The sequence below is a fragment of the Artemia sp. Qi Xiang Cuo genome, chromosome 18 (assembly GCF_049724085.1).
Source record: "Artemia sp. Qi Xiang Cuo chromosome 18, ASM4972408v1, whole genome shotgun sequence".
Lineage (NCBI taxonomy): Eukaryota > Metazoa > Arthropoda > Branchiopoda > Anostraca > Artemiidae > Artemia > Artemia sp. Qi Xiang Cuo.
Window position 1 is genome coordinate 2,671,354 of NC_142811.1, and position 17,013 is coordinate 2,688,366.

At 31.6% G+C, this 17,013-nt stretch overlaps 1 protein-coding gene across 1 annotated transcript in view; it reads right to left on the reverse strand.

Annotated features, from left to right (window-relative positions):
• Positions 1-17,013, reverse strand: part of LOC148941115 (trypsin-1-like) — a 433,373-nt gene that overhangs the window by 309,151 nt on the left and 107,209 nt on the right. The window contains exon 4 of the mRNA XM_089104303.1: positions 5,003-5,135. Coding sequence (XP_088960429.1) covers positions 5,003-5,135 — 133 coding nt within the window. The remainder of the gene's footprint in view (positions 1-5,002; positions 5,136-17,013) is intronic.

A 17,013-nucleotide genomic window follows, 5' to 3' on the forward strand; every position in this document is an offset into this window, starting at 1 on the left:
GTGATAATTGAACCAGACATTATATATCTAAAAACTATTGTAAATATTGATATTTCAAGTGAATAAAAATATTTAGAAGAATCATTTATTTTTTATCATTGATAGAAAACTTGACTGTGGACTGATAGTACTCTATTGAGATGATCTAATCAAACTGAACTATTCATATACAGAAGTCTCTGCTGGTATCCTTATTCTATACATATCTAGTAGGAGAAAATAAATATAGTATAAACAAATTTATTGTATGATTATAATATAAAACTCATTATGCATATCAATACTTAGTTTTATCGTTAAATGATATATGAGAACTCTTCCACCATGGTTTTCGTTGTTTAAAATCCATTTCGTAGAATGACCTCTTATGTTGTCTCTTAAAGGACCACTTTTTCTCTTCTCTTAGAACATATTCATCATAATATTCAGTGTTACAGCTGCATCATGGAAAATAATTACAATTCTAGTATAACTTTCCTATCTTCTACGGAAAAATTTAGAAGTGAACTTAAAATTTTTATGTCTTGGTGAACTTAAAACTGAAGTGGAAGATTTTTATTTTCTCCGGTGAAATTAGAATTGAATTGTGTTCTTTGATAAAATTCAGAAGAGAACTTGAACTTTTCTATCTTCTATGAAAAATTGAGCCTGCTAGTAGTATCATTATCTCCAAAATTCTTTTTCTTACATTTCTGACCTTTTTAATAAATATTCTGAACGTTTGACGTTCTATCATACCCTAAAAATAATGAACACTTAACAAAATAATGCATAAAATATTTTTAATGAAATAACGACATGTAGAATATTAATATAAAAATACGTTAAATACATTATTATACATTATTAGTACACTTGCGCTTCACTTTCCGTCAATTCATCTTTATATTCATTGATGATATTGTCTGCTAATGTCCTTTTTATTCTCCTGCGATTTCACTGTCTATTGTCACATTATTTTTACATAGAGAGCAGTTTTGACACATTGACAAGATATGATTTATGATGTTGCTGCAGCTGTATGCATGTCTTCTTTTTCCCTTTGCTTTCATTCGAATGCTAACACCGGAAAGATAGGGATAAGATCTATCAACGGCTAACATGCTACCAGAACCATTAGCTAGAAGTTGTCCCTCTTCATCAACTATTATTTTTACGTTGGCATTCTCTTTGAGTACTAATTTCTCTGGTAATGTTACTCTCGCATATCCACCGTTTGCATGATGGAAATTCTTGGTTACTCCAAAGGAATCTAACTTCTCGCTGTCATGACAACGCATGCATACATTTCCAATAGTGTTACCACTTGCACTCGTTTCATAGTTCAGGTATTTCTCCTTGTCAGCATTCAACAAGATGATGATTTTATCATGTGCACATACTTTCGTCAAATAATTCATCTTCACTTTTTTACAGATATGAATTGTGTGTTTATCCTTCCACTGCGTAAAAACTACTGATTTAATGCATGCAATAAACTAGGTAGTGTCGATAACCTGCCATAGAGTACCAGTGGGAAAGCCGCGTCGTGTCTATGAACAAGCACAGGGTACGATTGGTAGAGCCGTAAGCTTATTTCATGTCATTTTAAGATACGTAAAAAAAGTTAAAAAAATACCATGTTAAAAAAATTCAAAAATTATTTTAAAAAATGGGGGGAGGGGTCCTGGTGGTCTTTGGGGACTCGAGGTGCATTATGGGAACCGGGGGCCTTTGGGGTTGGGGTAGGGGACCTCACGATACTGCTCAAATGGAACTTGTGCATTATAACGACCACAGAGTTTCACCCTCAAATCCTCTTCTAAAACATCTTCTAAAATTATCTTTTAAAATGTCTCTAACTGTTTCGCCGAAATAATTCCCTAAAATATCTAAAACGGTTTCGTCCATTTCAACTTGTAAAATGGGTTTAGGATGGACATTAAGAAAAAAACTTGTTCTGAAAAGATATAACGAAGCCTTAAAAAAGTATTAAAAATGGGGGATCAGGGGCCTTTGGGACGGTGGGGGCCCTTTGGGAGCCCGGGGGACCTTTGGGGACCGGGGGCTTCCTTCGGGGTTGGGGTAAGGGGGATCGGAGCCCTTGTGGGTTGGGGTAGGGGGATCTAAGCCCTTTGTGGTAGGGGTAGGGACCTCACAACACTGTTCAAATGGAACTTGTGTATTATAACGACCACAGAGTTTCACCCTCAAAACCTCTTCTAAAACATCTTCTAAAATCATCTTTTAAAATATCTCTAACTGTTTCGCCGAAATAATTCCCTAAAATGTCTAAAACGCTTTCGCCCAAATAATCCCTAAACGTAATTTCAGCGTGTTCCTTTTTTTTGGCATCCCTGCGCTGTCACATTTCAAATTACTAAGAAACTCTTTTCCCGCGATAATCTCTTCATCTCTTAAATGTTCCTAGCTACACTATTATGGTTTCGTTAGAATATCAATTTATCTCTCCGACTTAAAGATCAGTGAAGCCGTATTTAAAAATAGAATTTCTATCTCTTTAGACTCCTACATAATTCCAAGATAACAAGTGATGTCATTTCTAATTCCTGTCACTAAAGATCAATGAAGCCTTATTTAAAAATATAACGTTAATTTTTCTCTCTGACCTATAGAGCGTTTATCCCTCAGACCTAAGATCAAAGAAGCCATACTTGTTTCTTTATTCCCCTTTTCGTAAATCAATAATCCCCCTAGCAATTATGTATATCAAGTTCTCAGAAAATTCTCTCCCCTTTCGTGAATCAATAATTCCCCTCGATTATGTAAATCAATTTCACCGAAACCATAAAAATACATCAAAGTGAGAAAAATCATGTTTTTTCATTCTCACTGATATAAACCATAAAAACATCCATAAATTGACCAACACACGTAACCATCCATGAAACATCCATCAAAGTGAGAAAAATCCTGTTTTTTCATTCTCACTGACAAAAACCATAAAAACATCCATAAATTGACCAACACACATAACCATCCATGAAACATCCATCAAAGTGATAAAAATCCTGTTTTTTCATTCTCACTGACAAAAATCATAAAAACATCCATAAATTGACCAACACACATAACCATCCATGAAACATCCATCAAAGTGAGAAAAATCCTGTTTTTTCATTCTCACTGACAAAAACCATAAAAACATCCATAAATTGACCAACACACATAACCGTCCAAGAAACATCCATCAAAGTGAGAAAATTCCTTTTTTTTCATTCTCACTGACAAAAACCATCTCCCTAGGGACTCTATGCCCATATATTGTGTGCTGTCACGAGCTCATGAGGCCTTTCTACTTATATATATATATATATATATATATATATATATATATATATATATATATATATATATATATATATATATATATATATATATATATATATATATATATATAAATATATATATATATATATATATATATATATATATATATATATATATATATATATATATATATATATATATATATATATATATATATATATATATAATATATATATATATATATATATATAAATATATATATATATATATATATATATATATATATATATATATATATATATATATATATATATATATATATATATATATATATATATATATATATATATATATATATATATATATATATATATATATATATATATATATATATATATATATATATTTATATTAGTAGTAGTATTTATGTAACTGTTCATTAACTGTTCATTTGTGTAACTGTAACCTGTTCATTTTACTTTCTATTTGCAAATATATACCCATCAAAAGTTACCGGCCTGAAAAATAGCAATATTTTTCATGTGGATAAATTATTTTTAGGGATAAATTATGTAAATCATATTTTGACCATGAGATTCCGCATATCAAATAACCCTACTGTAAATAATTTTAAGCTCCTATGTACAAATATGTATTCTTAGTTTAATCAAAACGACTTAATAAGAGTTGAACTAGTCCTTCCATAAAACAACATTATAGAGGGCAACAAAAAATACCATTTAGGAACTGTTATTGTTTTATTTATCGAATACCTTTCAAAATATTTGATAATAACATTTGGGAATATGTGCGGGGAAACAAACTAACCTAACTTGGTTTTCGGTTTTAATGCTCGGCAGCGATTTTCATTCCGGTTTTTCGATGTATTTTGTTCCCTCGCTTAGGCCATCGGCTTTCATTTTACTTTTTAAGATTAAAAAATAAAACAAAAGGAAATTCAAATTTAAACCTTAAGATACACACTTCCTTGCAATCTACGAATATACTGCATCTTATGACCTTGATTGAAAAGTGACCTTCGATGACCTTGTAGTACGGCGTCTTAAGGTTAAGCGAAAAAGAAAAGAGAGAAGTCGTAACAAAGGGGCTTAAATTTCTTTGGCAGATGTCTGAAACTTATTTTGTAAGCCATTTACATTATCCCTTACAGGGGTGGATCTAGGGGGCGAGGAGGCACGCACCCCCCCCCCCCTTAACGTAGTTTAAAGTAGTGTAATTTAGTTAATTAACGCAAGTTTGTGTTAATTAAACTTGCTCCTATCCCAAGTTTATTGAATCAACGTATTTTGCCCCCCCCCCCCCTAAAAAAATCTGGATCCGCCCCTGATTCCTTAGGCATATGAGGAAACGGAAGACAAATAACCTTACCTATTTGGAACTTGCTTGGTTATACTGTGTCCCTTTGTGGAATTTTTAACCTATAAATAGAACAAAAGTTTTGAGTCGCTTGATATTTACAAGCACTCCGTTTCTTTGCGTCTCAGCACTTCTTCTTCTTTTTTTTCTCGTTTGATAATTTTGAGATATTAATGCATAATCTTAGTTCAACTATAGGCCCTTATGAAATTTGGATTGAACCCCGTGTTAAACCCTTTATTGTGCCCCTGTATATCCAGGAAGATATCAATCCACTGCACCACGACAGGGTTTTGTTTCAACTCAGTTAATATTATGCCTGTGTTCTATGTGTCGAAGGTACATTTAAACTTACCCAGATTGTCTTGTCAAAGTTTTCATGCATTATAACATTCTTTTTCCTTATGACCATTGTTTGTTCTTCACCTGTTAAGCTGGGATTTGTATAGTCACTATATGCAAAAAACAATGTTGCGAAAAGGATATTCCTGGAATAAAAAAAAAACATTATTTTATTCATTCCAACTGTCGGGTCCCTGGCCTTAATTATCAGATAAATAACATATTCACAAGTTTGACTTTAAGTCCTTTGAAATTAATTGCTTACTGCCCGAGGGGGGCCAGCCCTTTCATTTAGATGGCAGGGTATCTCTTGCGCAGCCATCGACGTCACTAATGGGTTCGGAACGCTGGTTTGTCATGTATGTTCTGCCCATTTTTATTCATTCCTGTTTTTTAAATAGAGGAGTAGTACTGTAAGTTTCTTACACTTTTTAAAGTGCCTCTATTTTAGTTTTTCGTCTAGGTTATAAGTTTTTTTTTAAGTTTAATACGAGCTTGTTATAAGACCATAGTCCAACATTATCGAGATATCTTCTAAGAGACAAGATATGTGGTGTTACACCTCTAAGGCTTGAGCCAGTTTTGTAGAGTATAGTTAAGATAACCATTTGGTGACACTGGAAGGTTTCCTCCCCCCCTCATTCTAGCATAAAGCACGGGAATCTGAACCGATGTGTGAATAGAAACATCCACAGGTTTGTCTATGAGTGAGATCTCTTCTTTCACAGAATCCGGCAGGTTGTACGGATCTAACCGTACAAGACCTAGTTTATTTAGGACATTGACATTGGAGTATAGAGAGGGATTCTAAGTAGTACTCTGCCCCCCCCCCTTACCACCTAACACTAATGTTAGCCTCAAATATTGGTGGCCCCCCACATTTATCCTTTAATGCCTTCAGCAGCAGTTAGAACCGCTTATCTGAGAATATGGGCTAAATTAGCCTACCCAAATACTCGAAATTAAATAACATCTTAAGTGATTTAGAATTTCAAAGGCTTTACCAAACCTAGCGATAACGAATTATATAACACCTACGACGTTTTCAGCGAAAACGAATATTAATAGGCATAGCCTGAAAAAGCTAGCATGCAACTTGTCTATGCGTGTTTTTTTTTTTTTTTTTTTTTTTTTTTTTTTTAATTTTAAATCCCACCTCCTCTCCTCTCAGTGGCACTAACATTAACAAAAAAAAACTACTTTTAAACATTACAAAAATCTAAATAAAAAAAAAATAGGACGATTAAAAAAATAGGAGATTAAAATAGGACGAAATTTTTCAAACATATGATAATTCCCAAGGAAATGAAGCATAAAAAATTAATATATCTTCAAGTAAGATGCTTCATCAATGTAAGTACGTGACGGTAGCTGATTGTTAGGTGTAATCTTCAGATTGGAAGATTTAATTTTGGCGAATTATTTGGAATTTGCTGTAAATTGTCGAAGAAGATGTGAAGCCTGTTCTTTGGTTGTCATCTGCATGATAACCATCTTATTGATGTTATATGATCTTATTATGGTTATAATCTTATTGAGGAAATTGTGAGTAGAGTAGTACCTTCCATTTTGGGGAGATTATGTTCCTTCCTGTGCTATTTGGGGAGATTACGTTCCTTCCTATGCTATTCTGAAGGCTTATGTTCCCCCCCCCTATGCTATTCTAGGAGCTTATGTTCCCTCCCATGCTATTATAAGGGCTTATGTTCCCTCCCATGCTATTCTAAGGGCTTATGTTCCTTCCTATGCTATTATAAGGGATTGTGTTTCCTCTCAAACTATTTTAAGGGCTTTTATTCCCTCCCATGCTATTTTAAGGGCTTATGTTCCCTCCCATGATCTTTTAAGGGTTTATGTTACCTCACATGCTCTTATAAGGGCTTATGTTCCCTCCCATGCTATTTTAAGGACTTATGTTCCCCCCCCCCCACAATTGTTATTCTAGGAGCTTATGTTCCTTCCTATGCTATTCTAAGGGTTTATGTTCCCTTCCATGCTTTTCTATAGCGATATGCTCCTTCCATTGTTATTTTATGGAACCTCTACACGTTATTAAACATGCTATAGAACTACGTGCTGTTTGCTTATGCCCCGTTGTTACCTTTTCAAACAACTGGGGATTCCCCACCTGTTCCTAAACATTACAAAAAAGATAGCAGTATGAACGCGGATTCCCCAAACAAGTTAAAATTGGATGCTACAATGAGAATTTTTTTATTGACATTTGCAAAAAGGGGTAAGGGATTTGCAGATTGGAGTGTAACTCGAGAGTAGTTTGTTATTAAAAATTGGATGCTACAATCATAATTGTTTGATTGAAATTTGCAAAAAGGGGTAAGAGATTTGAAAATTGGATTGTATGAAGGTGGAAAAAAAAGAAAAAAAGGGTTAAACTAATTATCAGTTAAGATAACCCCTCAGGGTTTTTAACTCCGGCAATTTGTTATAAATTTGAGACAACATCAATCTATGAAAATGGTTAATAATGATAGAATGAAATTGTGACTTGACCTAGCTTAAGTTCTTCGATGTGTTCTGTATAATACACAAGTTGTGTTTGAACAGTGTTGTCAGTTGAAATTAGGGTTCAACCTTATAGTATACTTAAAAGGTGATACTAACAGAGATGTAGATGGCAAGAAAATAATTTTTATAAAGAAATTCAGAACAAACCATAGAAATCCCTGCAAATTAATTAGTAAGGTGTATGTGAGTACGAAACCTCAAGGATCATAAGCACCAATGACCCTAAACAGCAGAGAGTTCTACCTTTTATAGGTTATCTTTCCCCCAAATCGAAGGGCCCCTCCTCCATTCAATTTTTTGGCCCCCCCATTTTTTTTATTTTATTTTTTAATATGATATATTTTTTCAACTTTTTTTTACATGTCTTTGAATGAGATGAAAAATTCTTAAATTCAGTAGTGTTTTGTCGTGGATTATCTTGTCACAGTTACAGTCTCTTGATTTTTGAAAGTTCATTTTGGATTTCTGTCATTGAAATGCAAGAGCTGGAATATTTCAGTAGTGTTTTGTTGTGCTTTTCCTTGTCACAGTTACATTCTCTTGATTTTTCAAAGTTCATTTTAGATTTCTTTCCTTGAAATGCAAGAGATGGAATATTTCAGTAGTGTTTTGTCGTGGTTTACCTTGTCACAGTTACATTCTCTTGATTTTTCAAAGTTCATTTTGGATTTTTACATTCTCTTGATTTTTCAAAGTTCATTCTGAATTTCTTTCATTGAATTGCAAGAGTTGGATTATTTCAGTAGTGTTTTGTCGTGGTTTACCTTGTCAGAATTAAATTCTCTTAATTTTTCAAAGTTCATTTTGAATTTTTTTCGTTGAAATGCAAGAGTTGGAATATTTCAGTAGTGTCTTGTTGTGCTTGACCTTGTCACAGTTACATTTTCTTGATTTTTTGTCAAAGTTCATTTTGGATTTCTTTCGTTGAAATGCAAGAGTTGGAATATTTCAGTAGTGTTTTGTTGTGCTTTACCTTGTCACAGTTACATGCTCTTGATTTTTCAAAGTTCATTTTTAATTTCTGTCGTGAAATGCAAGAGTTGGAATATTTCAGTAGTGTTTTGTCGTGGTTTACCAAGTCACAGTTACATTCTCTTGATTTTTCAAAGTTCATTTTGAATTTCTTTAATGAAATGCAAGAGTTGGAATATTTCAGTAGTGTTTTATCGTGGTTTCCCTTGGCACAGTTACATTCTATTGATTTTTCAAAGTTCATTTTGGATTTCTTTCCTTGAAATGCAAGAGTTGGAATATTTCAGTAGTGTTTTGTCGTGGTTTACCTTGTCACAATTACATTCTTTTAATTTTTCAAAGCTCTTTTTGGATTTGTTTACTTGAAATGCAAGAATTGGAATATTTCAGTCGTGTTTTGTTGTGGTTTACCTTGTCACAGCTACATTCTCGTGATTTTTCAAAAGTTCATTTTGGATTTCTTTCGTTGAAATGCAAGAGTTGGAATATTTCAGTAGTATTTTGTTATGGTTTATCTTGTCACAGTTACATTCTCTTGTTTTTTCAAAGTTCCTTTTGGATTTTTTTCCTTGAAATGCAAGAGTTGGAATATTTCAGTAGTGTTTTGTTATGGTTTACCTTGTCACAGTTAAATTCTCTTGATTTTTCAAAGCTCATTTTGGATTTTTACATTTTCTTGATTTTTCAAAGTTCATTTTGAATTTCTTTCGTGAAATGCAAGAGTTGGAATATTTCAGTAGTGTTTTGTCGTAGTTTACCATGTCACAGTTACATTCTCTTGATTTTTCAAAGTTCATTTTGAATTTCTTTCGTGAAATGCAAGAGTTGGAATATTTCAGTAGTGTTTTTATCGTGGTTTACCTTGTCACAGTTACATTCTCTTGATTTTTCAAAGTTCATTTTGAATTTCTTTCATGAAATGAAAGAGTTGGAATATTTAAATAGTGTTTTATCGTGGTTTACCTTGTCACAGATACATTCTCTTGATTTTTCAAAGTTCATTTTTGGATTTCTTTCGTTGAAATGCAAGAGTTGGAATATTTCAGTAGTGTTTTGTTATAGTTTACCTTGTCACAGTTACATTCTCTTGATTTTTCAAAGTTCATTTTGGATTTCTTTCATTGAAATGCAAGAGTTGGAATATTTCAGTAGTGTTTTGTCTTGGTTTACCTTGTCACAGTTACATCCTCTTGATTTTTCAAAGTTCATTTTGGATTTTTACATTCTCTTGATTTTTCAAAAGTTCATTTTGAATTTCTTTCGTGAAATGCAAGAGTTGGAATATTTAAGTAGTGTTTTGTCCTGGTTTACCATCTCACAGTAACATTTTCTTGATTTTTCAAAGTTCATTTTGAATTTCTTTCGTGAAATGCAAGAGTTGGAATATTTCAATAGTGTTTTATAGTGGTTTACCTTGTCACAGTTATATTCTCGTTATTTTTCAAAGTTCATTTTGAATTTCTTTCCTTGAAATGCAAGAGTTGGAATATTTCAGTAGTGTTTTGTCATGGTTTACCTTGACACAGTTAAATTCTCTTAATTTTTAAAAGTTCATTTTAAATTTCTTTCGTTGAAATGAAAGAGTAGAAATATTTCAGTAGGGTTTTTTATGGTTTACCTTGTCACAGTTACATTCTCTTGATTTTTCAAAGTTCATTTTGGATTTCTTTCCTTGAAATGCAAGAGTTGAAATATTTCAGTAGTGTTTTGTTATGGATTACCTTCTCACAGTTACATTTTCTTGATTTTTCAAAGTTCATTTTGGATTTCTTTCCTTGAAATGCAAGAGTTGGAATATTTCAGTACTGTTTTGTCATGATTTACCTTGTCACAGTTACATTCTCTTGATTTTTCAAAGTTCATTTTGGATTTTTACATTCTCTTGATTTTTCAAAGTTCATTTTGAATTTCTTTCGTTGAAATGCTAGAGTTGGAATATTTCAGTAGTGTCTTGTTGTGCTTTACCTTGTCACTGTTACATTCTCTTGATTTTTCAAAAGTTCATTTTGAATTTCTTTCGTGAAATGCAAGAGTTGGAATATTTAAGTAGTGTTTTGTCCTGGTTTGCCATCTCACAGTAACATTTTCTTGATCTTTCAAACTTTATTTTTGATTTCTTTCCTTGAAATGCAAGAGTTGGAATATTTCAGTAGTGTTTTGTCGTGGTTTACCTTGTCACAGTTACATTATCTTGATTTTTAAAAGTTAATTTTGGATATCTTTCATTGAAATGCATGAGTAGAAATATTTCAGTAGGGTTTTTTATGGTTTACCTTTTCACAGTTACATTCTCTTGATTTTTCAAAGTTCATTTTGGATTTCTTTCCTTGAAATGCAAGACTTGGAATATTTCAGTAGTGTTTTGTTATGGATTACCTTGTCACAGTTACAATCTCTTGATTTTTCAAAGTTCATTTTGGATTTCTTTCATTGAAATGCAAGAGTTGGAATATTTCAGTACTGTTTTGTCATGGTTTACCTTTTCACAGTTACATTCTCTTGATTTTTCAAAGTTCATTTTGGATTTTTACATTCTCTTGATTTTTCAAAGTTCATTTTGTATTTCTTTCGTTGAAATGCAAGAGATGGAATATTTCAGTAGTGTCTTGTTGTGCTTTACCTTGTCACTGTTACATTCTCTTGATTTTTCAAAGTTCATTTTGGATTTCTTTCGTTAAAATGCAAGAGTTGGAATATTTCAGTAGTGTTTTGTTGTGCTTTACCTTGTCACATTTACATTCTCTTGAATGCCCCCCCCCTCCGGTGCGCCGGAGGGGGGCATTAAAAAGTTTAATTTATGAAGAAATTGCTCTGCCTTGGAGACATTGAAAATTGTTTGTGATAAAAAAGAGAAAAAAAGAATTGTCCGGTTATCGACACTAGCCAGTTTATTGCATGTATTAAATAAAAAAAAGATTTCCGAGAAACTATTGCAGTTTATATAAGAATGGATGGATTTTTATCCAACATCAAAATCAAATTTAATTTTCATTGAATACTTTTCATTTAAACTTAAAACGCGCTGAAAGATAGTTCTTGTGAAACAATTGCAGTTTCTATAAAAATGACTAAAAAAACAGTCTGGTTGAGTTATATAATTTCGACCATACTCTCAAAACATGTTAGACCACATTATACCTTGCCAGCACTCTTGTATTTCAACGAAAGAAATTCAAAATGAACTTTGAAAAATTAAGAGAGTGTAACTGTGACAAGGTAAACCAAAACAATACACTACTGAAATATTCCAACTCTTGCATTTCAACGAAAGAAATCCAAAATGAACTTTGAAAAATCAATAGAATGTAACAGTGACAAGGTAAAGCACGACAAAACACTACTGAAATATTCCAACTCTTGCATTTCACGAAAGAAATTCAAAATGAACTTTGAAAAATCAAGAAAATGTTACTGTGAGATGGCAAACCAGGACAAAACACTACTTAAATATTCCAACTCTTGCATTTCACGAAAGAAATTCAAAATGAACTTTTGAAAAATCAAGAGAATGTAACAGTGACAAGGTAAAGCACAACAAGACACTACTGAAATATTCCAACTCTAGCATTTCAACGAAAGAAATTCAAAATGAACTTTGAAAAATCAAGAGAATGTAAAAATCCAAAATGAACTTTGAAAAATCAAGAGAATGTAACTGTGACAAGGTAAATCATGACAAAACAGTGCTGAAATATTCCAACTCTTGCATTTCAAGGAAAGAAATCCAAAATGAACTTTGAAAAATCAAGAAAATGTAACTGTGACAAGGTAATCCATAACAAAACACTACTGAAATATTCCAAGTCTTGCATTTCAAGGAAAGAAATCCAAAATGAACTTTGAAAAATCAAGAGAATGTAACTGTGACAAGGTAAACCATAAAAAACCCTACTGAAATATTTCAACTCTTGCATTTCAAGGAAAGAAATCCAAAATGAACTTTGAAAAATCAAGAGAATGTAACTGTGACAAGGTAAACCACGACAAAAAACTACTGAAATATTCCAACTCTTGCATTTCAAGGAAAGATATCCAAAATAAACTTTGAAAAATCAAGCGAATGTAACCTTGACAAGGTAAACCAATATAAAACACTACTGAAATATTCCAACTCTCGCATTTCACGAAAGAAATTCAAAATGAACTTTGAAAAATCAAGAAAATGTTACTGTGAGATGGTAAACCAGGACAAAACACTACTTAAATATTCCAACTCTTGCATTTCACGAAAGAAATTCAAAATGAACTTTTGAAAAATCAAGAGAATGTAAAAATCCAAAATGAACTTTGAAAAATCAAAAGGATGTAACTGTGACAAGGTAAACCAAGACAAAACACTACTGAAATATTCCAACTCTTGCATTTCAATGAAAGAAATCCAAAATGAACTTTGAAAAATCAAGAGAATGTAACTGTGACAAGGTAAACCACGACAAAACACTACTGAAATATTACAACTCTTTCATTTCAATGAATGAAATCCAAAATGAACTTTGAAAAATCAAGAAAATGTAACTGTGACAAGGTAAACCATAACAAAACACTGCTGAAATATTTCAACTCTTGCATTTCAATGAAAGAAATCCAAAATGAACTTTGACAAATCAATAGAATGTAACTGTGACAAGGTAAACCATAACAAAACACTACTGAAATATTCCAACTCTTGTATTTCAAGGAAAGAAATCCAAAATGAACTTTGAAAAATTAAGAGAATGTAACTGTGACAAGGTAAACCACGACAAAACACTACTGAAATATTCCAACTCTTGCATTTCAAGGAAAGAAATCCAAACTGAAATTTGAAAAATCAAGAGAATGTAACTGGGACAAGGTAAACCACGATAAAACACTATTGAAATATTCCAACTCTTGCATTTCACGAAAGAAATTCAAAATGAACTTTGAAAAATCAATAGAATATAACTGTGACATTGTAAACCACGACAAAACACTACTGAAATATTCCAACTCTTGCATTTCAAGGAAGGAAATTCAATATGAACTTTGAAAAATCAAGAGAATGTAAAAATCAAAAAATAAATTTTGAAAAATCAAGAAGATGTAACCGTGACAAGTTAAACCAAGACATAACACTACTGAAATATTCCAAATCTTTCATTTCAATGAAAGAAATTAAAAATGAACTTTGAAAAATTAAGAGAATGTAAGTGTGACAAGGTAAACCATGAAAAAACACTACTGAAATAATCCAACTCTTGCATTTCAATGAAAGAAATCCAAAATGAACTTTGAAAAATTAAGAGAAAGTAACTGTGACAAGGTAAACCATGACAAAACACTACTTAAATATTCCAACTCTTGCATTTCAATGAAAGAAATCCAAAAATGAACTTTAAAAAATCAAGAGAATGTAACACTAATAATAAGAGAATGTACTGAAATAATCCAACTCTTGCATTTCAAGGAAAGAAATCCAAAATAAACTTTGAAAAATCAAGTGAATGTAACTATGACAAGGTAAACCATGACAAAACACTACTGAAATATTCCAATTCTTGCGTTTCACGAAAGAAATTCAAAATGAACTTTGAAAAATCAAGAGAATGTAAAAATCCAAAATGAGCTTTGAAAAATCAAGAGAATGTAACTTTGACAAGGTAAACCACGATAAAACACTACTGAAATATTCTAACCCTTGAATTTCACGAAAGAAATTCAAAATGAACTTTGAAAAATCAAGAGAATGTAAAAATCCAAAATGAACTTTGAAAAATCAAGAGAATGTAACTGTGACAATGTAAACCATGACAAAACACTACTGAAATATTCCAACTCTATCATTTCAAGGAAAGAAATCCAAAATGAACTTTGAAAAGTCAAGAGAATGTAACTGTGACAAGGTAAACCATAACAAAACACTACTGAAATATTCCAACTCTTGCATTTCAACGAAATAAATCCAAAAATAAATTTTTGAAAAATCAAGAGAATGTAACTGTGACAAGGTAAACCACGACAAAACACTACTGAAATATTCCAACTCTTGCATTTCAAGGAAGGAAATCCAAAATTGAACTTTGAAAAATCAAGAGAATGTAACTGTGACAAGGTAAACCACGACAAAACACTACTGAAATATTCGAACTCTTGCATTTCACGAAAGAAATTCAAAATGAACTTTGAAAAATCCAGAGCATGTAACAGTGATATGGTAAACCACGACAAAACACAACTGAAATATTCCAACTCTTTCATTTCATGAAAGAAATTGAAAATGAACTTTGAAAAATCAAGAGAATGTAACTGTGACATGGTAAACCACAACAAAACACTACTGAAATATTTCAACTCTTGCATTTCAACGAAAGAAATCCAAAATGAACTTTGAAAAAAAAATAAAGAGAATGTAACTGTGACAAGGTAAAGCACATCAAGACACTACTGAAATATTCTAACTCTTGCATTTCAACGAAATAAATTCAAAATGAACTTTGAAAAATCAAAAGAATGTCAAAATCCAAAATAAACTTTGAAAAAGCAAGAGAATGTAACTGTGACAAGGTAAACCATGACAAAACACTACTGAAATATTCCAACTCTTGCATTTCAATAAAATAAATCAAAAATTAACTTTGAAAAATCAAGAGAATATAACTGTGACAAGGTAAACCATAACAAAACACTACTGAAATATTCCAACTCTTGCATTTCAACGAAAGAAATCCAAAAATGAACTTTGAAAAATCACGAGAATGTAACTGTGACAAGGACAAAACTATGACAAAACACTACTGAAATATTCCAACTCTTGCATTTCAACGAAAAAAATCCAAAATGAACTTTGAAAAATCAAGAGAATGTAATTGTGACAAGGTAAACCACGACAAAACACTACTGAAATATTCCAACTCTTGAATTTCAAGGAAATAAATTCAAAATGAACTTCTAAAAATCAATAGAATGTAACTGTGAGATGGTAAACCACGACAAAACACTACTGAAATATTCCAACTCTTGCATTTCACGAAAGAAATTCAAAATGAACTTTGAAAAATCAAGAGAATGTAAAAATCCAAAATGAAATTTGAAAAATCAAAAGTATGTAACTGTGACGATGTAAACCAAGTCAAAACACTACTGAAATATTCCAACTCTTGAATTTCAATGAAATAAATTCAAAATGAACTTTGAAAAATCATGAGAATGTAACTGTGACAAGGTAAACCATAACAAAACACTACTGAAATATTCCAACTCTTGCATTTCAACGAAAGAAATCCAGAAATGAACTTTGAAAAATCAAGAGAATGTAACTGTGACAAGGTAAACCACGATAAAACACTATTGAAATATTCCAAATCTTGCATATCACAAAAGAAATTCAAAATAAACTTTGAAAAATCACGAGAATGTCACTGTGACAAGGTAAACCACGATAAAACACTATTGAAATATTCCAACTCTTGCTTTTCACGAAAGAAATTCAAAATGAACTTTGAAAAATCAAGAGAATGTAACTGTGACATGGTAAACCACGACAAAACACTACTGAAATATTCCAACTCTTGCATTTCACGAAAGAAATTCAAAATGAACTTTGAAAAATCAAGAGAATGTAAAAATCCAAAATGAACTTTGAAAAATCAAGAGAATTTAACTGTGACAAGGTAAACCACGATAAAACACTATTGAAATATTGCAACTCTTGCATTTCACAAAAGAAATCCAAAATAAGCTTTTAAAAATCAATAGAATGTACAAGTGATTTGTTAAACCACGATAAATCACTTTTTAAATACTCAACCCTTCCTATTGCAAAATGTATTTTCAAAAACAAATTTGAAAAAACAAGATAGTGAAACTGTGACATGACAAACCACGACAAAATCCACCTGATGTATTCAAACTAATGCCTTTCACGAAAGAAATCCAAAATGAACTTTGAAAAAAAAATCAAGAGAATGTAACTGTGACAAGGTAAAGCACAACAAGACACTACTGAAATATTCTAACTCTTGCATTTCAACGAAAGAAATTCAAAATGAACTTTGAAAAATCAAAAGAATGTCAAAATCCAAAATAAACTTTGAAAAAGCAAGAGAATGTAACTGTGACAAGGTAAACCATGACAAAACACTACTGAAATATTCCAACTCTTGCACTTCAAGAAAAGGAATCCAAAATGAACTTTGAAAAATCAAGAGAATGTAACTGTGACAAGGTAAACCATAACAAAACACTACTGAAATATTCCAACTCTTGCATTTCAACGAAAGAAATCCAAAAATAAAATTTGAAAAATCAAGAGAATGTAACTGTGACAAGGTAAACTATGACAAAACACTACTGAAATTTTGCAACTCTTGCATTTCAAGGAAAGAAATCTACAGTGAACTTCGAAAAATCAATAGAATGTATCTCTGACAAGGTAAACCCTGAAAAAACACTACTGAAATATTCTAACTCTTGCATTCCAAGGAAATAAATTCAAAATGAACTTTTAAAAATTAAGATAATGTAACTGTGACACGGTAAACAACAACAAAACACTACTGAAATATT